The following is a 27,799-nucleotide window of genomic DNA, read 5'->3' as shown; positions in this document are numbered from 1 at the left end:
ATGTTATGACTATCTATAATTGTAATTTTTATTTTTTTCTTAATATTATTAAATTATTTGTATATTAACGGTTATAGTTTGTACCTATAAATAAACTAGTTTAATTACAGAAATAATCCAAAGAATTCCTTATTCTCTCCATTTTATTGTTCTCCCTGTTCTTTATTTACTTACTTCTAAATTAATGTTTGTAGTTATATACTATTTTACGTAACATAGATATAATTTCATGTATGTTATTGGTGTTTTTCAATAATATTTTTTAGAATGTGTATAAATAATTTTTTATTAGACACGAACACATATTATTAAAACAAAGTTTTATTTTTAATTGAAGAATATCATCAATAGAATTATAATAAAAATATATTATATATCTTATAACGAATTGAGCCTGTTTATTTAGATTTTTTTGAAATTTATTTTTTAATAAAATAAATAGTTTATTTTATTTTGATTCATTTTAAAAAAATATACTTTTTAAGAAATAATTTATATTTGTTTTAAGCATTTTTATATACTTTGTTTAAGTTTTTTCATTAATGAAATATTCAGCGGCATGATGATAATCTAAATTAATGAAAGTTACAGAACTTTTCACGGCACGCGAAAGATGCATATGAATATGAATGACTTTCTGGCACACTTATTCCTATGCATTTTTCTTTTAGTAATTATTATTATTTATTACTATGCACATAAATTCCTATGCTCTTAACTCTTAAGAGAAAAACACAAGAAGTAATTGGGTGTCTAAACGTTTTTAGTTGAGGCAAAGAACAAGAAGAGGAGTGCGGTTGTTTCGTTTGACACTTTGCGCTCTCTTTTTCTTTCTCTTCCAACGGTCCAACTTTGACTTTTCTTCTTCTTCTTCTTCCATGGCTTCACCGCATTCCCTAAACCCTAGACCTGGAACCACTCATTCTCTCTCCCTTTCGCTTTGATCGGTTACTCTTTCCGATTCCGTTGCGACCAACCTTCGTCGCCATGAACGTCACCGTTGATTCCGCGCTCTTCGCGTTTCTCTTCCCTTCCCTGTGGGAGATCAAAGTCGCCGTCGCCGCCTCCGTCTTCGTCATAATCACCTATCACTTCTTCGCGCCCCGAACCGCTCACCTCCACGCTGATCCGTCGCTCTCCGACAATTCCCCCGCCGCCGCCGATCTCGCCGACGATAAGGACAAGGTTAGTTTCGTCGCTTCCTGTGCTCTTCGATTGCTACTTTGCTATTTCCGTCACGTTTTCTTCGTGTTGTTTCTAAATCAAGGAAGGTTCTCGGAGATTCTCTTTTTGTGAATCTTTTCTGACGGTTACTTGTGTTTTGTTCTGTAGAATGGTATTGCGGTTTATTTTCGATTTCTTTTAATTTTTTTTTTTGGTTTTGGAGGAATTGATTAATTATAGTGGAGAAGTTTGGGTTCAATTTTGTCTCTGATACGAGTTCTTTAGGATTGTGATATGTGAATTGTGATCACTTGTTGGTTTGCTTTGTGGCTTGTCAAGAGAGGAATTACTGTTGGAGTTTATAACTTAGTGGCTCGAAATATTTAGTGTTAGTTGCTTCGTGGAGTAATTTTTAACTTGTTGACATGCAGTTCTGCACTTATTTTTGTAGATGGGCCTGCCTAAAGGGGATTCTCAAACCAGTTCGGGGTACCTGATCAAGGTATTTGGGTTTTCTAGCAATGTTTGGTCTGGAACTCCTTCCCCAGAGAAGGCAACTTATCTTGCGCTAAGGTTTGCGTGTGTGTGTATATGAGTATACTGGAAGTTATTCATGACATCTGGATTTGTTTCTGAATTCTCTTTGAAGTTAGAACTATTGGCTGCTAAGAATCTTGTTGGTGCGAACCTAAATGGCACATCGGATCCTTATGCTATCATCACATGTGGCAATGAAAAGCGATTCAGGTGTGTTGATCTAGTTTTCTCCCCTCCTTCATTTGAACTTGTCTCTCCAAGAAATGGTGCTGCCAGAGGAAAATTTTGTTAATGTCTTTGGGCGAATGCTATCAATTTTTTTTGTAAATTCTCATATTTTGAAGAATTTTTTTTGGGGGGCGGGGGTGTTCCACAACTATGTGCCGCCTCTCTCTTCATCAATTCTTTCTAGTAATATTTTTAGCCTTAAACAAAACATAAACTATTTATGTGGAGTTGTTGACCTCTGTCTGTACTATGAATTACTCTACAATTCAGGTTGCAAATCAAAGGTTTGTGCTTTGCATATATTTCCTCGTTGGTTAAGTTATAGCCAGGCCTAGGTTTTGCTGTATTAGGATTTTATTTATTTATTTATTTATTTTATTATTATTATTATTATTGTATTTAGCAAACTCCTATAGGCAGATATATTCCAGTTTTGTTTGTAACTATTTTTTCTACTTGCCTGTTTCCCTGTGCCATTGACTTGTTGGTTTAGAGCTCTCTACTTTAATCCTTAGTTCTTTTACTTTGTTTTTGTAAAGAAATTTAGTTGGTTAATCTTATTTGTACTTTGCATTTGTAAGTTTAGGATTAATTTTTAGGAGGAATAATATTTTGGGGCTTTGGAATAAGTGCACAACACCTTTATATTTGTATATTTAACTGCATACATAAATATGTATATGTATTATTTATGTATATGTATGCAGTCACATATATGAATATATGTAATGATGCAGAAGATTTTTTACTTTAAATGGAATACATGTACTATCAGAAGTGATCATAGAATGAGAGAAAATAAAGAATGTGCACTGTCAGAGTCTCTTAGATGTTTGACCTACTGATATGATAATACATGTTTACCATACTCAGTATATGTTCTAAAAAGCAAGGATTTTGCTCAACATTGTCCATTGGGCTCTCATAAGTTGATATTATGGTGTGCTGATGCAGTTCCATGGTACCTGGTTCAAGAAATCCAATGTGGGGGGAGGAGTTCAATTTTTCTGTTGATGAACTTCCTGTCCAGGTAGCTGGCTTATCATCTATCTATCATCTATGTTTTTTATTTGGAGTAATTATACCTAATGTTTGCTGCTGCTGAAAATTATTTCAATGGCTTGTGAGGTTTAATTCTTAACAGACTGATGTTGATCTTTAAGCTTTAAACTCACTGCTAAGAACATGCTTGTTTCTTAACCTGGATTTATGTTCTTTCAGAGGACAAATAGTTTATCTACCTCAGTTTTATATTTTATGCAATAATAATATGTATTTTTGGCAGTTGATAATGCTTTATTTTAAATTTTCCCATACATGAATGAATTTTATCTCATTGACTTGACAATGTAATTTATTTACTACTAGTTTGTTGTCGAGATAGGTCTGGTCTGTGTTATTTCAATTGTCATTGTAATTAATAAAAAACATGGGGCTGGAATGATCCATTTGGGACAAAGTTTGGGGTATCACCTATTCTGGAAAAGATGGTACAATCTCATCTTGGTTGGTTTGGGCATATGTAAAGAAGACCTGTGGAAGCCCTAATAAGGAAAGAGTAGATTAGACGGGGGAGGACTGTTCATTAGTTAGAGACTCAGAGTTAGGGTCAGACCAAGAAAAACATTAGTCCAAACCATTAGAAGTATATATATTTAAATGATTTCTATTTGTTATTAGACATGATTTATGACAGCACATAATGGTGTCATACGATCCATTTAGCCAATGCTACCTAGTGGGGCAAGGCTTTTGTCATTATTCAGAATGTCAAGTGTGTCCACTGAATACCATCTGGATTCTAGTTTTGTCTTTTCATAATAAATTTAATGTAGTAATACATTTTCTTTTCTAACTCTCAAACAAAGCAAACAGATGGAAAGAATAATGAAAATAAACATATCAATGCAAATGTAATTTTTTGAAGCTAATTATAGTGATCAAACATAATATTTTGAGCATATTCTAGGATTCATATCTATGAAGTAGCATTGGCATATTTGCATGCCCTGTGTCACAGTAAAAGCTTATCAATTGACAGATTAAATCTGTTATGTAGGTTTTCGTGAAACTGACTTCTTTCCCTGCTGACGTAGCAGATCAATGTCACAATTTATGATTGGGATATAATTTGGAAAAGTGCTGTTCTTGGTTCAGTGACTGTTCCAGTTGAAAGTGAAGGTCAAACTGGTGCAGTGTGGCATACTTTGGATAGCCCATCAGGGCAGGTAATACCTGCTGTCAGAAGAAATTTCATTTGGTTTCAAAGTTTTTGTTTGGCTTCTATTTCTAATTGCTAATTTCTAATACTTTTTTTTATATCTGTAAAAAATACCATTATTAATATGTAACTGAATGTCAGGTTTGTCTTCATATAAAAACAATAAAACTATCTGCAAGTGATTCCAGGTGAGCCTTTTGGTTTTATACTTGTTTTAAAAGATGTGTGTTGTGTTAGTCCTAGATACTTGAGTGCTGTTATTATCATATGTTGGTCTGATTATAGTCATTAATTGATTGGACTGATAGGATAAATGGTTATGGAGGAGCCAACCCTCGAAGAAGGATTCCACCCTTGGAAAATCAGGGCCCTACTGTAGTCCATCAAAAGCCAGGGCCTCTTCAAACTATATTTAATCTTCATCCAGATGAGGTTACTGACAGAAATTAAACTGTTTGTTTCTCGTTAACGATTACCAAAATGGAGTTTTTTCCTGGGCCAAATATACACAACAGAAATAAAAGATGAATATGTACACCTTTCCTTTTGTACGTTTCTGCTTGTAGATCTGACAAGTGAAGCATGTATTTCAGGTTGTTGATCATAGTTATTCTTGTGCACTTGAGAGGTCATTCTTGTACCATGGTCGTATGTATGTCTCATCCTGGCACATTTGTTTCCATTCCAATGTGTTTTCAAAGCAAATGAAGGTAAGACGACTATACTTCTGTTTTCTAGAGGTTGAGTAGTGAACACTAGCATTCATTGTTTCTTTGAGACCAGTGTACATGTTTTTTTTCCCTCTTATATTTGAGACCAGAGGAAGTATGACTTTCGCATTCATTGCTTATCTGTTATTTGTTGTGATTCCTTGGTTTTATGTATTTGTAGCATCTTCTTCTTTTTCTAAATTAATTATACCATCATTCTATTTTGGGGATTTTTGACAGGTGGTTATTCCATTTGAAGATATAGATGAGGTACAATCTCTATTACTATTTCTCTCCCCCCGTACCAAATATTTCAGTCAAAATAAAACTAACATCTGGTGTAACTGTTCTACTTTTGCTTAAGATTCGAAGGAGTCAACATGCATTTATCAATCCTGCTATAACAATTATTCTTCGCATGGGTGCTGGTGGACATGGTGTACCTCCTTTGGGAAGTCCTGATGGTCAGTAAATTGTTCACTGGTTATTTATTTTCATGGAGTAACTTCTAATTGTACTTTTTGATTCAATTCAATGCTTGTACGCTTTTTTTTCATAAAAAAATTCAATCAAATTATACATAAGGGATCATCAGCTTGCTTCCTCTTTTCGTGTGGTACTGTGGTTCTACAAGTTTTTGGCGTGTATCACAACAATGGCATTTGGTGGACTTGTATTTTCCTTAATTGTTAACTGGCTTTCATGTTTTCATAAACACTGGCATCTTACTGTATTTCTGGTTCTCATTTTTGTCAAAATATATGAGAATGATACTGCTCTTAATATAATTCTGAATTTTGGTAATGTTTCTTTTGATAAATAACAGTGATAAAAGCGAGCACTAAATATTATCGCTGATGATGGTCTCTGTCAGATGATTTGATTAGATCTGTATTTTTCTTCTTTATATCAGGTAGGGTCAGATATATGTTTGCATCATTTTGGAACAGGAATCATGCAGTCAGAACTCTACAGCGTGCAGCAAAGAAATTTCATGAAATGTTGGAAGCTGAGAAGAAGGTTATAGCCCTTGCTTAATTAATTTGGGTTTTGTTGTCATATTGCAAGACCAATTGTAGATATTTATATCTATTTTGAATAATTTGCTTCTTATTATAAAATCTTTAAGAGATTCAAACATAGGAATTTGACTCCTTTAAAGTGATGGGTATGGTTTAGAGAGTAAAGTACAGAGTTATAACTATTGATCGAAAAATCTCGAAGCAATAGATTTTAACAACTTCATAGTGTGTTTATTTTACACCAATCCCACTATACAAAGCACATGGAACGGGAATGCTTATCTCACTATAGATTCACGTTCAACATGCTGCAATGTGAATACAATCATACACGTAGCTTATATATATTTTATGTGACAGTCTATACTGTTGTTGTTTCCATCATCCATTATATTTTGTACTTTACTCTCTAAAGTGCACCTGTCACTTCAGGGGAACCAATTCCTTCTATTAATAATATCCTTATGCTATGTTGTACTTTGGGAACACATTATGATCCTGATATATGTGTTAAGAGACAGAAGACAGGAGACGTTAGATGAATTCTGTGTTCCTGATTTACACAGCAAAGACTCTTGTTTATGATGCGTGATAAATACAATAAATAAAGGGTAGCTAATTTACATAATTACATGCTGTGCTAATATCTCTTGATATCCCTGATTATAAACTTTACTTAATCCCCAATACTCCCCCTCAAGTATGCATGCTTGCTATGTATAACTAATTCTAGGAGCCCTTAATGACTTTGTGAGGGCATTTGCCAATTGATCATTTGAATTGATAAATCAAAGGTGATGTCTCCAGATAAGATCTTTCCCATGATGAAATGTGTTTGATCCTGATGTGCAAGTATTATGAAAGGATAACTGGTTTAGGACCTGATTCTTTTTCTTTCCTTTTCAATTTTTTAATTAATTTTTACGCCAAAATTTTGGAAAAATAGAGTACAATTTCAAGCAATTCAATTTTTTTCTTAATCATATTATACAGGAAAATGCTGAGTCAGAGCTGCGTGCACATAGCAGTTCTGTCAGAGGTAGTAAAATACTGGATAAGGTTCCAGAAGAAATCATGTCAAAATCTGGAAAACTTCAACCTTTTATCAAAGAAGAGGCCTTAGTTGGTATATACAATGTATGCATTATATTCTCCTTTTATCTCCATGAGTTTAACTATCAACTTAATTATTTGTATATAACTAGTGATCCTTCTACAGGAAGTTTTTCCCTGCACAGCTGATCAGTTTTTTTACTTATTATTAAATGATGGTTCAAATTTTACTAGCAAATATCGTTCCATAAGAAAGGACACTAATCTTGTGGTAAGTTTTCTTAAATTGCTATTGTGATTCTTGTTAGAAGTTGTCAACTTTTTGTCTGAGTAATAATGGGAATAAAATGTGAAGTGTAATAATAACCTTATTTTTGTATCTCTGGAGACTGCTACTAATTATTGTGCAAGCTAGCTTGACTTTTTTCTGAAATTGGTGAACTGTTGTGGCCTGCTAATGTTGAAAGCAAAGCTAGATGCACTTTACAAGATTGTTCAAATTAAGATGTTTGTGATCCACATAATGATTCCTTTCTTGTGTTAGATGTTTTCATATGAACCAGTTGTGGTCATGTCAATGAGTAGTGCCGTAAGTTGTTACCTAGATTCAGGTTCACAGTAAAGTATAGAAAATTGAACTCGAAGTTCAAAATTATGAATAGTTACATGATAAATATTCTGCCCATCGATATTGCCCATATATGATTCACAATGAAACTGAATCCATATTAAACACAACTGTGTCCAAATGATGGATAGTCAGGTCGATGATAATACAAAAACTTAATTAGTACTTTGTGGTGTGGTTCTCCCAAGGATTTTATCATGACATCTCTAGGTTTTTTTTTTCCCCTAAAAGTTGCTTTCCTCTTATTTGTTGCTAAAATTGAAATGCATATACGTTGTCTTAATCATAAATGAAAATGTCTTAATCATAAATGAAAACCCTTCGATGTCAATTTTTTGCATGCTTCAAGTTTAGAGTTAACCCTCTTCTCTTGCTTCCTCAAATCAAAATATATCATCCACAAAAGGCATGCATTTAGGGATGTTTTGTATTGTCCTTGGTCAGCATATCTAAGACTAGATTAAATAAGCAAGGACTCAAGGTAGAGCCTTATCGTAAACACATGCATATAGGAAAGCCCTTAGTCTCACCTCCACTAAGAGCTGTCATACTAGTGTCACTACTCTACATTCATTTGCGAATGGATTGTAGATCTTATGGGATTTCATGCTTTCTCACTCTCTATGACCTTTCTTTCTTTTTCCTTTATAGATTGTTTTATTAAAATTAAAGTACAGCTTAGTAATAATGTCTAGTTTCTTCTTCTTGTTCTTCTAGTTAGTTCTCTCTGACTGAAATTTTAATGGAAGTTGGGAAATCCCAACTCACAGTAGTTGTCTTTGAGAAAAAACATGGGGTCTCTGGCAATTTTGATTACTTGATGCTGAAATGGTGATACTGATAATTAATCAAAATTTCTCTAGAAGTCTATTTGTTGGTTAAAGTTAAAATTATATTTCTTGGTGGCTCTAGGTCTTAAGGTGCTGGTTTGTTCTTTGGTTATGCTTGTTGCAGATGGGCCAGTGGCATACAGCAGATGAATATGATGGTCAAGTCCGAGAGATAACCTTCAGATCCCTTTGTAACAGCCCTATGTGCCCTCCAGACACAGCCATGACAGAGTGGCAACATCATGTTCTATCACCAGACAAGAAAAACCTGGTTAGACTGTTGCTTGTATTTACTTCAGATGAAAGGAGAATATAATGATAAATGGATTATGTTTTAGTGTTGATGGCTTTTGTGGTCTGATTAACTTCCTTTGCTTTTGCAACTGATTTCTTTCCTTTTCTACCCTCACCCTTAAATTTTTTTTTTCTGAGTTCAAAATAACTAATGGGATGTTGTTATAACTTCTCTCAGGTGTTTGAAACTGTGCAGCAGGCACATGATGTTCCATTTGGATCCTACTTTGAGGTACGGAATACTTTAGATATCTTATCTGGATACTTGGCTTTTTTTTCTTCTACTTTTTTCTTTTGATATATTTTTGTTTGTGTTCTGATTTGAATCATTCCATTTTTGTATGATTTTTATTATTCATTAGTTTATTAGTGGCACATATGATATGTGCAGACAAGAAAACTCCTGATTGAAGAGTCTGCATTATTTGTAAACCACTACACGATGCATTAATGATTATTTTAAATTTAAACCTTAAACTTTAATGGTATGACCAAGGAAGGAACAAATGCCTAACAAATATACTTTTCTAGTTCTTTATTAATATTTATTCAATATAACCCTTATTGTGAAAGTGATTTTGACTAACTTTGAATATAGCCATGAAATTCTACATATATTTTATACGGAATACTGGAAATAATCTATTATCTTACCCTCTGAAAGCACATTGCTATTGCACATAAAAGTGCTCACCCTCCAAACAACTGTCAAACACTTGTATTTTAACTTTGGTTATGTTGTACAATTCGGTCTAGTTACTACTATGCCTTATTAAAGCAATGCCAACTGGGAAGGGAAGGATAGTTGGCATTTTAAGTGTTAATGTAAAAACTTATTATCATCAGCTTTCTCTTAAGATGTTCATTTCTTGCTTTTTCCTATCAAAAGAACGGGTTCTACTCTTCAAAAATACTGTTTTAAAAATCCTAGATGGCTACACCTCTGATAATCGGAAGGACTAAAGTTAGTCATTAAGGTATGAATTATTGAAATAGAACAGAAAACATACCAATAATTGTTTGGCCCTTCATTCATATGTGATTTTGTTTGTCTCCCCACATATTTATCATAATATTATATTATATTTTTCTGATAAAAGATGGTGATATGTTCTTGGGCCAATAGGTGCACTGTAAATGGAGCTTGGAGACAATTAATGAAAGCTCATGTACTCTGGACATAAAAGTGGGTAAGTTGCGGTTGAATCTCCTGAATATTGTCCCATTTTACTTCTTATTCCCCACTTAAGTTGTCATTGATGACGCAATCCTCTGCTAATCACCAACCACAAAAAATGTTTAAGTATGAAAACCTTTGATTTTTGCCCTCATTTTGCTGTACCTGTTCTACCTGTGTTCTGTCCTGATTTGTGTTTTTCCTTCTTTTGACTTCATCAATCATCCTTCACATCCTCTGCAGTCACGGCATCCTCCACTATAGACTGTTACTTTTCAGTATTAATTATGAATAGTCTAATTTTGTGTGTGTGTGTGTATTACTTTTTGAGTATGTATATTTGGGTAAAATATTTTGTTTAACTTGTATCTAGTCAATATAGCAGCCATCCTATTGCCTCACTGAAGCGATTTTGGGATTGGCTGCTTCGCCACTATCTGGCATTGATAACTAGATAAAAGTTATATGATTACTATGTTAGAATCAGGGGCAAGCTAAAATTTCACTCCAGGACTTGAGGGGGGCCAATATGAAAAATATTAATGATAGATGTTTAATTCCTTCATTGTTTCTGCAGGTGCACATTTCAAGAAATGGTGTGTTATGCAATCCAAAATAAAATCAGGGGCAGTCAATGAGGTTGGTAGATCTTTTGTTGACAAAGTTACTTATTGCATATATAATAGGTAGTTCCTTCAAAGCGCAGGTATTAACAGCTTTTAATTAATAAAAAAAAAATTGTTGTTTTAACAATGTAGTACAAGAAAGAAGTTGATGTGATGTTAGATGTTGCTCGTTCGTATATAAAATCATCAAATACCTCTAAATCTAATGACGAGAATGATGAAGCCTCTTCGCCCCCTGCAGCGACCCTGGAGAACTAATATTTTTTGGCAATTAGGATTTTATTTATCTGTGCAATATTGTAGCTTTCCCTTTTTTGGGTTATTTATTAGTGTAACACGCATAGCATAGCCGAAATATTTGTATATTTTGATTGCAATAGGATTTTGTCTTGTGTATCACCGTTGGTAACTTTCAGCTTGCAATTGTAATGTCTTGTGTATATTTCTTCTGGAAATTGTGTGGAAAATGAAAATTGCTTCACAATATTGCCTTTAATTACTGCTATAAGGTTTTGCTTTCTAAGAAAAGTTATTATATGTTCTAGCACACTTGTTGATAAAGAATTATCTTGTGGAGAAGTTCTCAAGATTGGTATGTGCTGCCACTTTTCTTTCTGTGCCATATTTGTAAATAATAGAGTGAGATTCATGTACGTATACAAGTGTAATGGGAGATTCTTTGGTTTCGAACTAACAGCTACAACAGTTAAAGAAATTAATGATATATAATTTCTATTTGAGATCAAATTTATTTTTATTTATTAATATTTTATTTTAAAATTAAAATTTAATTCATAAATGATTATAATAAATAAAAATTGAATTAGATATGAGTTTAAGAGAATTTCTAAATGATTTCTCATTGAAGAATTTTTTTTAAAAATGATCGCCTAAGGTAATTATTTGAGTTTGTGTTTAATACATATGAATTTATATATAGAGGTTGACTCGATAATGTATACTTTTATATTTATTATTCTTTACTCGTGGAAAAGTATTGAAATAATTTTTTTCTCAGAAAAATTGTATATTATTTTAAAAAATTTCAATATGTTTTTATTAAAAATATAACACAAACAAACAATTCCTAGAATTAGAATATTTTCCTCGTGCAAACAACTTAAGTATTTCATTGTCTAAACTAAAATATCCACGTGGACGACTGAATTTGTTGTTTAAATTAAATTATATGTAATTGATTTATTAGAGAATCAATGCGCAAAGTGGGTGCATAATTAAAAGTGTAAAATGTGTTATAAAATGTAACCTTTCTGCAATCAGCATCTGGTTACTGGGAGATATATTTTAGTAATTTTTTTTTTCTATTTTAAATCACACACTTATTTCAAAATAAGACCTTTTAAAATTACTTACTCCATAATAAAAATAACTGTCCACTCACTAATTTATATGATTATCTATTTTCAAATCTCAATATTTTTTTTTTCTACAACCGTAACTCCTTAGAAATAAATAGAGATACAGTGAGACACGAAGTACTTCCATTTCCTACTGATAATAGGTAAAGGGACTTTTTTTATTTAAACATCACACAATTCTTTTTCGTTATTTCAAATTTGGTGGATTAAGAATAGAGTATTAGAGACAAGTGTGTTAAATGTGTTATGCGAATAATTATCTAAAAGGAAAGGACATCATGTTAGAATAGTGGATTAAGCCTAACTCAACCCTACAAAACCGGCTTGTAAGGTGAGGGTTGCTCTTTACTTATATACTATTTAATTGCCTAATCTCTAGTCGATGTGGGACTTGGGTTTTTCCCAATACACCCCCCTCACGTCCAGCACTATTGGGCTTGGTACGTGGATAAATGGTAGGTGGCCCTTTTTAATGATCTAGGATTGGCGGGACTTGAATACACCCCCTCATGTCCATGGTGCATGTAGCAATGAATGGTAGGTGGCCCTTTTCTAATTGACGGGACTTGAAATACACCTCCTCATGCCCATGGTGCATGTATCAATGAATGGTGGGTGGCCCATTTTTAAAGTGGATCTAAATGGCTTTGATACCATCTTAGAATAGTGGATTAAGCCTAACTCAACCCTACAAAACCGGCTTGTATGGTGAGGGTTGAGTTAAGCTTAATCCACTATTCTAAGATGGTATCAAAGCCATTTAGATCCACTTTAAAAATGGGCCATCCACCATTCATTGATACATGCACCATGGGCATGAGGAGGTGTATTTCAAGTCCCGTCAATTAGAAAAGGGCCACCTACCATTCATTGCTACATGCACCATGGACATGAGGGGGTGTATTCAAGTCCCGCCAATCCTAGATCATTAAAAAGGGCCACCTACCATTTATCCACGTACCAAGCCCAATAGTGCTGGACGTGAGGGGGGTGTATTGGGAAAAACCCAAGTCCCACATCGACTAGAGATTAGGCAATTAAATAGTATATAAGTGGAGAGCAACCCTCACCTTACAAGCCGGTTTTGTAGGGTTGAGTTAGGCTTAATCCACTATTCTAAGATGGTATCAGAGCTATCCTAGATTCTTAAAAATGGGCCACCCACCATTCATTGATACATGCACCATGGGCATGAGGGGGTGTATTTCAAGTCCCGTCAATCCTAGATCATTGAAAAAAAGGCCACCTACCATTTATCCACGTACCAAGCCTAATAGTGCTGGACGTGAGGGGGGTGTATTGGGAAAAATCCAAGTCCCACATCGACTAGAGATTAGGCAATTAAATAGTATATAAGTGGAAAGCAACCCTCACCATACAAGCCGGTTTTGTAGGGTTGAGTTAGGCTTAATCCACTATTCTAAGATGGTATCAAAGCCATTTAGATCCACTTTAAAAATGGGCCACCCACCATTCATTGATACATGCACCATGGGCATGAGGGGGTGTATTTCAAGTCCCGTCAATTAGAAAAGGGCCACCTACCATTCATTGCTACATGCACCATGGACATGAGGGGGTGTATTCAAGTCCCGCCAATCCTAGATCATTAAAAAGGGCCACCTACCATTTATCCACGTACCAAGCCCAATAGTGCTGGACGTGAGGGGGGTGTATTGGGATAAAATAAATAAGATCCTGATAATAATTTTTTTTTACCATATAAATTACCATGACAAGGTATTTTTGGAAGGAAAAAAACAAAACGCGAGGGTTGTTAAAGCGGGGGAAAAAAAGAGTCCATCATCCTGTAGATTTATTGTGGGCCTGAAGCCCATATAGCGAAGGGTAAGTAAAAGAATAGAGCGTAACCTTGACTCGGCTCGCTGGTTGGATTGGGAGAGATGAAGGGTTTGGTTGTGATTGTGGTGTTGGCTTTGGCTTTGAGTTTGGGTGCTTCAGCGGAGCAATTGAGTTCGAGAGAATGCGAGAATCTTGGTTTCACCGGACTCGCCTTATGCTCTGACTGCAATACTCTCTCCGAGTATGTCAAGGACAAAGGTTAAATCAATTTCACTACCATTTTTACTTTCTTCTATTTTCTTCATGGATTTTAATATTACTGCGTAACTCGATGAAGGATCGCATTTAGATTTGGACTTAGGGTACTGTCACAGCTCACAATTGCGAACACAATTGTACTAAGCTCAATATTCTGTTGCAGATTTGGTGTCCGATTGTCTCAAGTGTTGCACGGAAGACTCCAATGATGCCACTACCAAGGTATGTGTACGATCCATTTTTGGCGATGCTTAGACTTCAACGTCAATGCTGATTTCGGAAATAATTTAACAATTTTTTATTGCTGCTTGAATCATGAGTCATTGCCGTTTAGAATTCATGAGTCACGAATCTGCTTGAAAATTATATGATTCTGTAGTATTACATTACTTAAATTAATCTTCTAGTCTTGTTAGAAAGCATTTCAAAAGGTAGTGTCGTGTTTGCTTCTGAGGTTGCAAAACAACCCTAGCCTTATTCGCAAAATTATGTATGCTTGACTTTAAGTTTATGGTCTTCTTCGTAAGTACTTATAGAAGAAGAAAAGCCAAAGGTTAAAATTAAAAAAAATAAAATCCTGCAAGTTAAAAACAACTTATGCACTTAAGCTTGTAGAAAACATCGTTTAAGTTTTCTGAAGTTTAAGTGCGTAAGTTGTTTTTAACTTTTGGAAAACAATATGATTTATTTAACTTCTTATTTTCTTCTTTTATAATTGATTATGGGGAAGTTCAACTAAACAAGACCTAAGGCTATCTCCAATAGTAGTCCTTATCTAGATTCTTATATGCATTATGCAAGAATCGTTCCTTGCAAGTTTTACCATTGGAATATTTTGACTTGGGTGTAAGAACTGTTCTTATATAGTAGAATCCATTTTGGGTTCTTAGTACACTTTTTATGGGTTCCTCAATGTCATGTAGGATTTAAGAACTTTTACATTTTTTGTTCCAATGGAAAGAATTTAACTTGGATTCTTAATTCACTTTATGTGAGTTCCACAATAGACCCATTTTCTTCCTTCTATGCTATAAAAACCTAGTTGTAAGTTTCTATAGAAGAATCAATTCTACAAGTGAAAGTCAGGACATTACACTCCAATGATGAAAAAAATAAGAACCGGTTCTTATTCTAATAAACCATATAAGAACCTCTCACCAGAGATGGCCTAAGAGCCATTTCTTAATGATAAAAAATTTATTTCAACTTTTAACAAAATAATTTTAAATAAAAATGCAAAATAGTGGGCTTCACTGGAACTCTCATAAAGTGAATTAAGAATTCAAGTTAGGTTCTTCTGTTGCAGCAAAAATAGTGAAAATTCTTAAATTTTATATGGCATTGAGGGGCCTACAAACAAATACATTAATAATCCAATGAGTTCTATTGTTGGAGATGTTCTAAGTTGAAAATATAAAGGTAAGGTCCGTAAGGAGGACCTGTTTGGGTGGAAAAAATGTTTTTTTTTTCATTCCTTTTTTTTCATTAATATACAATATTGTCACCTTTTATTTACTTTATTTTCTGTTTATAAATATTGTTGTTGGAAATAGTGACAACAACATAGTGTGGTTTCCACGGTTTCTTGTACAAATGTTTGAATTAAGAAACAAGGTGATCACAGTGTAAACCTTTTCTTTAATTACTAGTTAAAATGGAAAATTAAAACAAATAACATTTTTTTCCAACTAAGCTTGCTCTTAGGTGTTTAGTTTATTTTTTGTTTGCATTTACAATTTGATATGTTTTTACAAATATTTACAAAATTTTGTCATTGTTTCCACATTATTTCATATTTTCCAAAAGAATAGTGAAAATTATTAAATATATGTTTCATCATTTTCTTCACAAGTACAACATCTGGGAAACATGAGACAATGTGAAAACTAGGTGACAATTTTTTAATCATGAAACAAAAAGCAGATCAACTGGGAATAAAAACAAGCCAATTGTTACCTAAGCAATTCTATGTTAATATTTAACTAACTTGCCCGATATTGGAGTTTTTAAGTTGCATAAAACCAGGATGCTTTGTCTATGCAGTAACTACATTTATTTTCTTATGTCATTTGACAATAATATTAATTGTTTAACTATAGATTACGTACTCTGGAGCTTTGTTGGAAGTCTGCATGAGGAAACTTGTTTTCTATCCGGAAGTTGTTAGCTTTATTGAAGAGGAAAAAGATCAGTTTCCATCTGTAAAAGTTCAATATGTTTTTAACTCTCCACCAAAGCTAATTATGCTTGCTGATGCTGGTCAACAAAAAGAAACAATCAGGTGAGACTTCTTTTATTATCCGCAAATGAGTACCTTGCTAGCATCTTGTTTTCACCTTTAATTTTTCTTTTATCCCCATACCTCTAGCGAGTTTTTATGAGAGGGACAAAAGGACCTAACTTTGATTAATATTGTAGAATTTTTTCATGTTTTAAGTTGATTGGAAATAGTCATTGCATTTGCGACATTTATTTACAAGGTTTTCTAGGTCTAGGTAAAACAATACACATTATGGAAAGGATGAGTAGCACTAAACTTGTGGATGTGCGTTTAGCATAGTTGTACAGGAATTGATATTTCCATTAAATCGAAAAAATATAGTGAATTATTTTTTGAATCATCTACCAAAAGAAATAACTTACTGAACTTTGATGGTTTATGGCTGTATGGATTCTAATGACCCTAAAGCATAAACTAGAATGGCCAGAGTGGCTTTGCAAGCATGAACTATAATGTAGCTGCATCTCTTTTCAAAAAGGCAGTTGTGAAAATCACACCTTTTGTGTACTCTAGGAATTAAAATAAACTCCTTTTTTAATCTTTTTTATCTTCTTTTTTCCTTTTTGTCTGTTGCAGGATTGATAATTGGAAACGTGAGCATATACTGCAGTTCCTGCGAGAGAAGGTGAAGCCTTTGGCAGCTGATTGAGAATCTTTAACCCATTTTCTGGCATACTCTGGACTCATTCCCATTTACAGAAAAAGCGTAGGAGTATATACAGTATGACTTGGACGAGTGAATTAAACTTGCCCTGTTTGAGTAACCTGAATAACATAAAATGATGATAACTTGGTCAGTTTCGGATAATTAAGTTTTGTGACAATATACGATGCTTTATTTTTTCCAGATTTTATGGCAGCTGTAGAATGATGTGTTAACTGCTGTCTTGTAATATTTGATTGGTGACAAGCATGTTTCAGTTTTCATCAGTTAAAATGCGTGAATAGGTTATGTAATTCATTGAAGAAAAAAAAAAAGAAAAATTCTGAACATTCATGTAATTTTTCTGTCATGTTTGGATGTGAAATTTTAGAAATTTAAGAAATTTTAATTTCTTGATATTTGAATTACTTTATTTTCAATTTTTATCATTCTTAAAATATTTTGTTTGGATAAATTAATTTAAATTTCTTAAATTTTAAATTGTTAGATTGAATGTGATAATTTGAATTTATCATGATAAAATTGATTTTAAAAATATATTTATATGTTGAGATTTTTAAATTAAATTTTATAAAAATAAATATTAGTTAATTTTTAAATATTTAATAATTTTAAAAATTAATATTAGATAATATTTAATAATTTTTAAAATATTTTTAAATATTTAATAATTAAAAACATGAAGAGATAAGAAATAAGATAAAATATACAAGTGAAATAAGAAAAAAAAATGAAGAATTTCGAATTCTTATTTTTGTTTTAGAGAATTTAAAATTTTACTATTTTAAAGAATTTTACAAATGTTTGAATTTTAAATTTTTTTATAAATTATTTATTTAAATAAAATATTTTATCTTTAAAATTTTGAAAATTTTTAAACAAATGAATTATTCTATTTAAACAACGTATTTTGCTAGTGTCAAATTCATGCTTTTTGATAAATTGGACTATTTCTGGTCAACATATTGTCCATTTGAACAAGTTGCAGTCTGTTAAGTTGTGGCATTTGCATGTGGATTGTGAAATAGCCTTCTCAAGTGTAATTCGTGTTGGGACATCAATAATTTAGGGATTTTCGAACATAGATGAGCAATTGTTCTTCAGCTTGGTGCTTCTTATTATTTTTTACCTAATGAAAGATACGTGAAATTGGGTTTAATTTTTATATACATTATCAAGTGTAACCCCAAATGCTCGTTGAAGTTTGAAACATAATCCAAATTTCATCCTTATAACGTGGATGCTGACAGGATCTTAAAATCTCAAAAAACAAGAATATTTCGACTTCAATTAGTAATCGATTCAGACACCAATTCTATTCATTCAATTTAAAAACACACACGCCAACTGAAGGCCACATGGGGAGGCTATGGGCCATTTGACTTCAATAAAAGTAAAGGCAAGTCTCAATCTTAAGTTTTTTATTTTACTTTCAAAAAGGACTTTTTCTAACTAGTTTCGTATTTTTTATCAATAAAATAAACTAAAGAAGCAACTAGTGTGGACGTAAAAGTGTACGTAAAACATTAACTAAAAAATGCCCATAATCAAGCAGAAATGATCGAAATGTCATTTGGGGGGAGAAAAAAATAACAGCATGTTGGCACTCGACACTTAGTTGGACACTTCAATCATATAACTTAATTTAACCTCTCAATTCAAAATCGCGCTTTAACACCCAATGATACAAGGTATCAAATTTAATAAAATTCCATTTTTATTAACTTTTTTTTATAAAAGTTTATGTTAAAGTTAGATAAATCCTATAAAATTTCACAGTTTAAAAATCGATAGTTTAATATACTATTTTATTTCAGCGTATAATATAATATTTTAAATATAAAAAATTTCACCATTAAATGACATTTGATGTTTTCTTAACTATCTAAAATATAGTATATGCAATAGTTATGCCAATATAACATCATTCAATGGTTAAATTAATAAAATTTAATTTCTACCAGAGAATCATTTGATCAAGCTTAATACTAAGCTCGTTTGATCATGTTTAATCCCCCTAGTTCCGTCCTTAAATTCGATCATTAAACCTTAAAGAGTGCAACCTTTCACATCAAAGAGAAGCTATAATCATGTCAAAAATCAACAACGATAAAGCTAATTTTGTTATTCTCTGCACGTTACTTCCACGTGTTATCTGGGCGACATCATGCAGACACGAAAGAGCATCGATTTTGCAGGGTCAAAAGACACGTTGATGAAATGAAATCCGATATCTAAAGTAGCACAACATTGACATTAGTACTTCATCAAATCTAGAAACGACTTTCATTAAGCTAAATCAGTACGTGGAATCATTATACAACTAGAATTTTTCAAATATACACTTAATAATCAGCATATGGAATTAAGACATATTATGCTACTTGGAAGCTTAACCCCCCATCACCCGTTTAAAATCTTAAAGGTGTGGGACAGCTTCTTGACTAAAGTTTCTTTTAATGATTTAACTATTTTAGCTACTATGATTCCATCTAGATGTATGATGATAAATTTTCATGCTACTAGACTGGTTTAGCAACCTTTAGGCTGCAAAGGTCACAAAATTTGTCAATGAAATTGCGAGACATCATTCTCAAACTTAGGCGAAGTAGTAGTCTTAATGGGAGCCCAGATATCTGCACCATTGCTCTCAGCAACTCCCATTGTAATTGAGACAGGAACAAGACATAACCCTCTACTCCTCAGGCTGCATGGCTCCATACCCTGAAGTATTGCAACAATTCAATTATAACCAATTCAACACCAATCAATTAAATTGTATGTTTACCAAGGGTTAATTCATGAATGTAGAACAGCCATCCAACATACTATACGAAACCTATGGGGAAGGAATTGATTTGTTAAATTTGATGTGGCCTCTTTAAAGCATATGAACCAACAATAAGAACGGTTTAGAGACAAGGGTTCTTGTTAGTATAGTGAATTATAGGTTTAAATACCCTTTTGGTTCTTATAGTTTCATAATTTTTTTCTTTTTAGTCCCTATAGTTAAAAACGCTCCATTTTAATCTATATACTTATCATTTTTGTTTCATTTTAGTCCTTATTATCTATTGTTATAGGAACTAAAAGGTAAAGTTTATGAAATTATAAAGACTAAGAAAATAAAAATGGCATGTATGAAGACTAAAATGAAATGTTTTTAATTATAGAGATTAAAAAGTAAAATTCATGAAACAATAGGGACCAAAAGTGTAATTAAAACTAAATCTTATATAAATGTGGAATAATAAATCTTTCTTAAATGTGATGCTAAAAATGCCCCCCAAAAAATAAGTTCGACCTCATGCAGATCCTACTCCACCGTGGCAGTGTTCATGTTATTCTCACCTGCATCTTGACTGCTGGTGAACTTTCAAGGTATGGAGCACTTAGCAGCTGTTAAATCAGGAGGAAAAAACATTTGCATAAGATCAAAGTCTTTTGAATATAATCTAGAACCTCAATTCTAAATATGAATGCTTGCTTGTATATGAGCATATGAAACAACAGTAAACCTTGTCATTGAGGTATTGTACATTTCCACTTCACGATATCTAGTCCTATTATAATGCCATTCTAGCCTATAAAAAAAGAAATTACTGCCATTCTTTATTACCACGGAATAAAATTTTCAGTTGGGCAGGAATAACCAAGGAGAATAAAAGAAACAGAGAACAGACACAATTTTAGTGAAAATGAAATGCCTTATTTTTATGTCTTGATAGGAATATATTATTCAAGTATGTTGCTGCAAAATTTACATTAGACCATAGATCATAGCATAATTTAGATCCAAGTAGGCATGTGTATGGTATGTGAAACCAATTACTAGAATATTTCAGATGATTTCAGCATATTGTGGCAAGAATGGCCAAACCTTAACTTGTTTATGAAGGAATCCTATGTAATCCATTGCCTCCTTTAGAACAGAAGATGTATCTGTCTGCAGTGTGAAGTACAGAATCTTTAGACTCGCAGAAACTTGGAACAATTCATTTGATTGAAAACAGTAACAGATGAGATATCATATGACTCAAATAAGCACTCCTTAAATTTATTTTTTTATTCAAATCAAATAAGCATGACAAGCTGGCAAGTATATTTATGAAACAAGTATTTGTAAGTTGTTAAACAATACATTGTGTAAGGACTAATTGTTGTATACCTTTCCATATGGTGAAACAAGCTGCTGAAGAGCAACAATTCGCTCACCAATCTTCTCCTTTCTCTCCTATTTGCAGAAGCATTAGAAATGTCATACAAAGTTAAGAAATAAGCAGGAAAGACTGCCTTCAATGAAGAAAATTAGATATCAAAATTTTGATCATCATGGAGAGTTTCATATAAAAGGTTGGTTGAACACTAGTATTGCCTTTAAGAGAATGAAATATCAAGGGTTTTTAGTTAATATGACCCTTTGAATTCCTTCTACCTTTATCTACTGATTTTTAGTAGTACAGCTGAGTAGGCTTAGCACTGAATTAGACATTGATTTCAACCAGAACTTAGTTTATAGTTAATAACATTGAACAAATTGAAAATAATCATAAGACACTACGACAGCCATACTCAAGGTATGAAATTATGCAATGCATCATAAGAAACACCAATATATTATGTGGCAATTCATAGATTTAATTATATAATACAAAGCAAATAAATTTATGTAGAGAAGAGGCACCACTGCTTAGTTAATGAAAATTTTCTAGTAAAGCTTGAATATTATACACGAGTAGTACATACTGAAACAAAAAAGAAAAAAAAATGGAAATAGAACTGTTATTCAACAACCAACAACAAAAATGGGAGAAAAAAAGAAACCTTAGAGCTGATCGATAAATCAGCCTTTTGCCTTTTAGATGCAATAGAAGTGTAACTGCTTTGGTCAACAGAGCAGGGACTCCTTTTATGTTCCATCATCTTTCTAACATCCATCCCCTCTTCTCTCTGGTGGCATCAACAAAGAAAACTCTTGTATAAGAATAAGGAAAAAAAATGAAAAAAATGAATACAGATTTTAAAAGAAACCATTATACCATCAAAACTTCCTCTAACTAGAATGGCAAGTACCAAGTAATCTAAATCACTTGAGTGGTGAGGACTTATTTTGTTCATAGTTGTCAGACACAACCAAAGTGCATATACAATAGACATAGCAATTACTACAATATACTTTTCAGTTTCTTTCAAGTTTGAGATATGGTCAATAGAAGTTTGGAGATGCCAAAATCCACAAATTGAGGAAGTATTGAATGCAAATTGGAGTCAAAGTGGGTTTGGCCCCACCAGTTCAATTGTTACAGTCAACAGATTTAAATTTCTTCTTGGCCTCTGGTTCAGCTTCATTGTCCCTACTTCCTAAGGAGATCAAAGGGTAGGGAAATCTATTGAGTGAGCACCCTGACAATTCTTTGAATGAATCTGCCCAACATTATCCCCCCAAAAAGTTGCAAATGAATGAAAACACAAGTAAAGGGGCCATCAGTAACCAAGTTTCGTAACTTAATGGTTGTAAGGTTTGTCCTAGAACCGGGGAGGCAACCTGGTACTCCTAGGATTGAATCTTGAGGTATTAAAATAATACTTGGACAGTAGAAGTCATGTCTAACTGCAAATTAGTCTTTAGTTACCTTGTCTATAGGCCCCAAAAAGGGGCCCACCAGTTGAAAAAAAAAAAGCACAAAGTGAAGCTTAAAAAAAATTCAAACACCTCCAATGAAGGGGAAAAATTCCTCCAAGTGGAAGTGTTTGTTTTTGCTCCAAGGTCCTGCCTAGTATGCAACACATAAGTATGGGACTCAAATCAACCATTCTTGTTTTCTTTCTCTTCTCTTCTCTCCCCCTTCAATTAAAAAAATAACACCTCAACAAAAAACAATTAACAAGCAGGAGAGAGAGTGTTACTTTTAGAAGAAAGAAAAATTTTGTATTATGACGTGTCATTTTCATGATGAACTCATAGTAACATGCGCTGTTTAGTCAAGAATAATGCTGACATTTATCAAATCAAAGACAAACCATGTCCATCATCGTTACTCTCCCCCCTAAAAAAGGACCATCTATTTAAATATTTGATAATCTCAGAAATACAAACTGGTAACAGCTACACAGCAACCCAAAATCAAAATGTGGCCCCATGGCCATGGCAATGATGGTACACTACAAGGAAAAAAATTGCCAAGGGAAAATGAAATGAACCATCCATGCATATTCAAACAACATAAGGCACAAGCTCCTTCCATAGGGCCAAGGGTCATCACTATCATAACACAACTAATCACACTTTATTAATTGTCAAAATATCTTAATCCGAGAATAGTCAAGATTGTGATTTTAGTTACCATACCAAAATTATTGTTTAATTATTAGTAATTTCTTTTGTTTTGGGTAATTTAATTTTAATTAATCATTCATTTGCAACTTTTGTCAAGAACCTCAAATGTGTGGTGGGCCCACCATTTATTTTTTAGGTGAAAAAAAATACTTACACACACCTTGCATGAACGAATCTAACTTGCGTACAAAATCTTCTCAACCACCTTTGTTTAATGTTCAAGGATATCTTAATTGACAACATGCATAAGGACATAGGAGTAATTAATTAATTTACGGAAAATGATAACGATTAATCCATAGAGAGAATCACATTCACAGGGTTTGGTTTTGGGCTTGGTTTTTGCAATATCATAAATACAAAATATAAGCCCAAACACTCATTTATTACACATGTACTTAGAATAAGAACAATTCTGATCATAATTCTCTAGTAATTGGAGTGCAAGGAAGAAGATTAGAAAGTTACAACAACAACTATCACCACAAACTCTCAAAATTTCCAATGAAAACATTCAAGCACAAGAGGAACAATGAAAAAGCCCATTTACCAATAACCTTCATGGAAAGTGAGAACATAAAGACAGCCCTTGAAGGACAGAAAGACTAAAATTTGGTTAAGAACTTACTGAGAACATAGAATCAGCATTGCAGAAGGAGCTGGCTATCATCTATGACCCTTTTGAAGCTAAAAGCTGAAATGGTTGAAACCAAAACCCAAGGAAATGTTTTGGTGGGTATCTTCCAAAAGCTTTAAAGCTTGAGACTTTAAGCAGTGCCTGTGATTAGAATTTCATTTTAATACTTTGGCAAGAAAATTAAAAAAAAAAAAAAAAATTGATAAAAGTAACATGCATGGTTACAATAGGACAATAAATGAAGTGACGTACTTGTCCTTGAGAGAAAAACTAGTGAAAGGTCATCAATGGAGGAAGAGAAAGAGAAGCAAAGGAGAAAGAAGAAGAGGAAGAAGGAGGAGAAGGTTAGTGTCAAAATCTGATTTTATAAAGCTAAATGAATATAATACAATAATTCCTTACGTAAGATTTTTAAATGTATATTGTCATAAATATACTTGCCAGCTAATATCCAACCATGACAATGTTTTTGTTTTTCAGTTTTTTTTCTTTTTCTTTCATAATCTTTTTATATGAAAACTGTGCGTAGTAGAAGACAAAGATTAGTAATTAATAACAAATGTAAAAATTGGTGAGTTATTTGTGAATTTATTTATGTAAAAGGATTAATAATTTTTTAAACTATATTTAGTTGTTGTAATATTTTTATTTTATTTTAAGACGACAAGAACGAAACTATTTTTTTTGTAAACTAACATGTTTTATTAATTAAAAAAAAACTGTACTGGGGCTGAAAATAGGTTTGTCTATTAATAAATAAAACAATCATTTGGAAATTAAATTAAATTTGTCTACGTCAGGAATCCTATCTTTCCCGAGAAGACAAATATTTGTGACATAACCACAAGTGTTCATTATAAAATACTGTTTTAACATTAAAAAAAAAAACAAAAAAAAAACTTGGAACGTGGGCCTGTTTCTAATATTTTTTTGTTTTGTTTTGAAAATCTGTATTATTTAGTGAATAAGCTATGCGAAAGTTAAAAATGTTTATAGTAAGTTTCTAAAGTATTTAAACTGAGTAAAACTACTAAGAATACACATAAAAGTAATTTTCCATACAAAACTCGTTAAGGACAACGCTAATTTAGAAGTCTTTCACTTCTGTTTTAAAAGTGACACTAATTCAAATTTAGAAAGACAAAAATATTTTCGACTAAAGAAGGTTAGACCTCTAATAACAATAGTATTAATATGTATCATAAAGAACACATTATATATAAACCCCATGTAAATGAAGCATAAAGAACACATTATATATATATAACTAATATTTTCGTGGACGAGTTTTTTTGGTACCCTTGTACCTTTATAATATATCTATTTTTGCTGATTAAAATATAAAAAAAAAAACAGTCCCCTTGACACAATGATTCACCTCATTTGTTTACAATCACGTTAAGATAATAAAGTTCAACTTTTTTCTCCTACTTTTGTGAAAGGTAATTATACTCTAGACAGATAAATATTAAATGTAATCGTCTTTTTGGTAGAAATTTAGAGCACAATTCCCTACTTTAATTGGGTCGAAATTCTATCTTGAAATTTAGATTTTCTTTTTTTTTGTTTATTTTTTTTATGATAAGTTTAGGTTATCGTGAGTTAACTTAACTTCATATAATATTATATATTATTTTATATAACTTATTATAAATTGTTAATTTACTAATTTATATATAAGAAAATTATTATTTTTACTTAGTTATAATCTTGTTCAAAAGTATTCTATTATTTCTTTTCTGTGAAGGTCGCATTGTTAAAACTTTCACTTTTCCTTTAACAGAGAAAAATAATATTTTTTGAAATTATTTTTATTTGTTCTAAGGAGGATTAAAGTCTAATGACAATAATGTCTCAGAAAGCACACTAGACACTACCAATCTATGTCGTATAAAAGAAGCATACATGTACCTAAGAATAAGATCGTGTCTGTCATATTGAGTTATCCTAACTTGAAGAATGAAGATAATTAAATTGGATTTCGGTCTTGAATATTGGTCTTTTGTATTTCCGAGTCAAGTTAATATTATAATGTGAATTTTTGCATCTTATTTTTGGCCAATAATATTTAAAAAATTAATTTAATAATTTATAGAATTTTTAACTTACATTTATATCTTTACTTATATAAAATTAATCTTATAATTAACTTAACATATTTTAAATATATTAAAAATTGTTCTTTCTTTTCCATTTCTAAACATTAAACCTTAATTATGTTAAATTTAAATATCTATATTTTATCTTAAATATAAAATCAGCACCTAACTTTATTTTGGTTCTAACCACGATCAAATTTTTTTTGACCAAGTTATTGATGAAAAATATGTATTAAGACTTTATCAATAACTAAATTTAAAAAAAATTATATCGGATTAACTATCTTTAATAGAAAAAAAAATTCATTCTAATTAAGATTTCTCTATTCATAAAATTCGAATACAAAATGTTATTTAAAATATACAAATTCAATTTTATTTAAACTAACAACATGTTAATAATCAAGTCATTGTTTAACAACAAAATAATAATAACAATAATAATATTTCTTTTAAACTATTCATAAACCATGAGTGGATATTTTGTAAGTCCCATGTCATGTATATATATATGTGTGTTGTTGGGGAGACCCTAATAGAAGGTACTGTTGTTGCTTACGGAAGGGACTATGACCCCTCGTGTTCAATATTAGGTTGTGCATGTAAAATCCACTTCTAACTAAAAATAAGGTGCTGCTTCTGCCAAGCCAGTTTCATAAAAATAAAATAAATATATAAAAACTGAAATTCATTCACTATTTTTATAGCTAAGCCAATCCACAAGAGGCACCCATCTTTTATTTATTTATTTATTATTTTATAAAGAATTAGTGTAAGAACATGTTATAGCTAGGTTAATTACCCATTAGGGTGCTCATGAATTTCATAATGCAGAATACATATAATATATGCAAAACTCTTTTTTATGTGAAGAATCTTATCTAAAACTTTTAAAGTGATTAAGCCAACATGCATAAACAAAACGATATCATATTAATTCTAATAATTAACATTGAAATTTCATCTAACTTTTGGAATTTTTTAAATGAGTGTTCTTTAAATTTTAACATGTGAGTTTAAATTTATTCAACTACTTATATGTTTTATATTATTGAGAGATACAAGTAAATATTGCATCGTTGTAATAATTGATTTTTTTTTGTTATCTCTAATAAAAATATAACAATATATATATATATATATATATATATATATATATATATATATTTAAGAGTTGTTCTTATTTCATATATTTAATTTTTTAAATATTTATTTAATTTGATTTATTTCTTAATTTTTGTTTTTAAATTAAATTTTAATATTTCCAAAGAAAATATCAAATAGTTAAAAAAATTATAATTCAATATAAATCTAAAATATAATTTATATATTCAAAAATTTTATAAATAATATGTCTAATATTTATTTATTATAATTTTTTTTTGAAAAATATTTGTTATAAATTTTAAGTATATAAAAAAAATGTAAATTGTACATTCTACATAAAATACTTGTTGAAATAAAATGTACATACATACAATTACAATGATACAATACTTCAATTACTTTTAATATGATTTTTAATTTAAATTATCTATCTAAATAATCTGAATGGTTTTCATCATTATATATATAATTGGTGTTAACCAATTCAATTTTAAAATTTATATAAAAAAAAATTACCAAAAATATTGGATTTAGTGAAAGACTTTAGGCCCCACAATATAATAAAATCACAATCTGAATACCAACTTTAAAAGCATGGCAGTAGTGATTTTTCTCCATTTCAATTGTTTTTTAAGAAGAAAAAAATTATTTATAAAATAAGTTATACATATTTAACACAATAATTGAAAATTGAAATTTTTATTTTAAAATAAATAAATATTGGAATCTTATAAGTTAATTTAT

At 31.5% G+C, this 27,799-nt stretch overlaps 3 protein-coding genes across 7 annotated transcripts; 2 read left to right on the top strand and 1 right to left on the bottom strand.

The window, feature by feature from the left end:
- Positions 1–725: 725 nt before the first annotated feature.
- Positions 726–10,986, top strand: LOC109813081 (C2 domain-containing protein / GRAM domain-containing protein). Of its 3 annotated transcripts, none has more exons than XM_020377198.3 (18): positions 728–1,185; positions 1,616–1,666; positions 1,814–1,911; positions 2,884–2,959; positions 4,029–4,157; positions 4,292–4,338; positions 4,459–4,582; positions 4,744–4,860; positions 5,101–5,130; positions 5,225–5,324; positions 5,774–5,880; positions 6,876–7,019; positions 7,102–7,206; positions 8,518–8,664; positions 8,866–8,919; positions 9,814–9,877; positions 10,442–10,503; positions 10,623–10,986. In XM_020377198.3, the coding sequence occupies exons 1-18, from the start codon at positions 988–990 to the stop codon at positions 10,746–10,748; spliced, it is 1,779 nt and encodes a 592-aa protein (XP_020232787.1). In that variant the 5' UTR covers positions 728–987; the 3' UTR covers positions 10,749–10,986. The 3 variants fall into 3 exon arrangements, with proteins under 3 accessions (XP_020232789.1, XP_020232787.1, XP_020232788.1); XM_020377199.3 differs by having other exon boundaries at positions 1,044–1,185; positions 1,596–1,666; XM_020377200.2 differs by lacking the exons at positions 6,876–7,019; positions 7,102–7,206 and having other exon boundaries at positions 726–1,185.
- Positions 10,987–13,731: 2,745 nt separating this feature from the next.
- Positions 13,732–17,273, top strand: LOC109813087 (selenoprotein family protein). The gene is made up of 4 exons (XM_020377208.3): positions 13,732–13,930; positions 14,094–14,152; positions 16,030–16,211; positions 16,788–17,273. The coding sequence occupies exons 1-4, from the start codon at positions 13,774–13,776 to the stop codon at positions 16,858–16,860; spliced, it is 471 nt and encodes a 156-aa protein (XP_020232797.1). The 5' UTR covers positions 13,732–13,773; the 3' UTR covers positions 16,861–17,273.
- Positions 17,274–19,138: 1,865 nt separating this feature from the next.
- LOC109813090 (basic helix-loop-helix (bHLH) DNA-binding superfamily protein) lies at positions 19,139–24,261 on the bottom strand. Of its 3 annotated transcripts, none has more exons than XM_020377212.3 (7): positions 24,102–24,261; positions 23,841–23,990; positions 21,700–21,825; positions 21,044–21,109; positions 20,756–20,821; positions 20,227–20,274; positions 19,139–19,599 (listed from the first exon to the last, which is right to left on the bottom strand). In XM_020377212.3, exons 2-7 carry the CDS (start codon positions 23,880–23,882, stop codon positions 19,444–19,446), a joined length of 504 nt encoding a protein of 167 aa, XP_020232801.1. In that variant the 5' UTR covers positions 23,883–23,990; positions 24,102–24,261; the 3' UTR covers positions 19,139–19,443. The 3 variants fall into 3 exon arrangements, with proteins under 3 accessions (XP_020232801.1, XP_020232802.1, XP_082927270.1); XM_020377213.2 differs by having other exon boundaries at positions 20,762–20,821; XM_083071144.1 differs by lacking the exons at positions 23,841–23,990; positions 24,102–24,261 and adding an exon at positions 23,782–23,786.
- Between the last annotated feature and the right edge of the window lie 3,538 nt (positions 24,262–27,799).

Source organism: Cajanus cajan, chromosome 3 (assembly GCF_000230855.2).
Source record: "Cajanus cajan strain Asha chromosome 3, NIPB_CcT2T_4, whole genome shotgun sequence".
Taxonomy (NCBI): Eukaryota; Viridiplantae; Streptophyta; class Magnoliopsida; order Fabales; family Fabaceae; genus Cajanus; species Cajanus cajan.
This window is presented reverse-complemented; position numbering and strand designations above follow the sequence as displayed.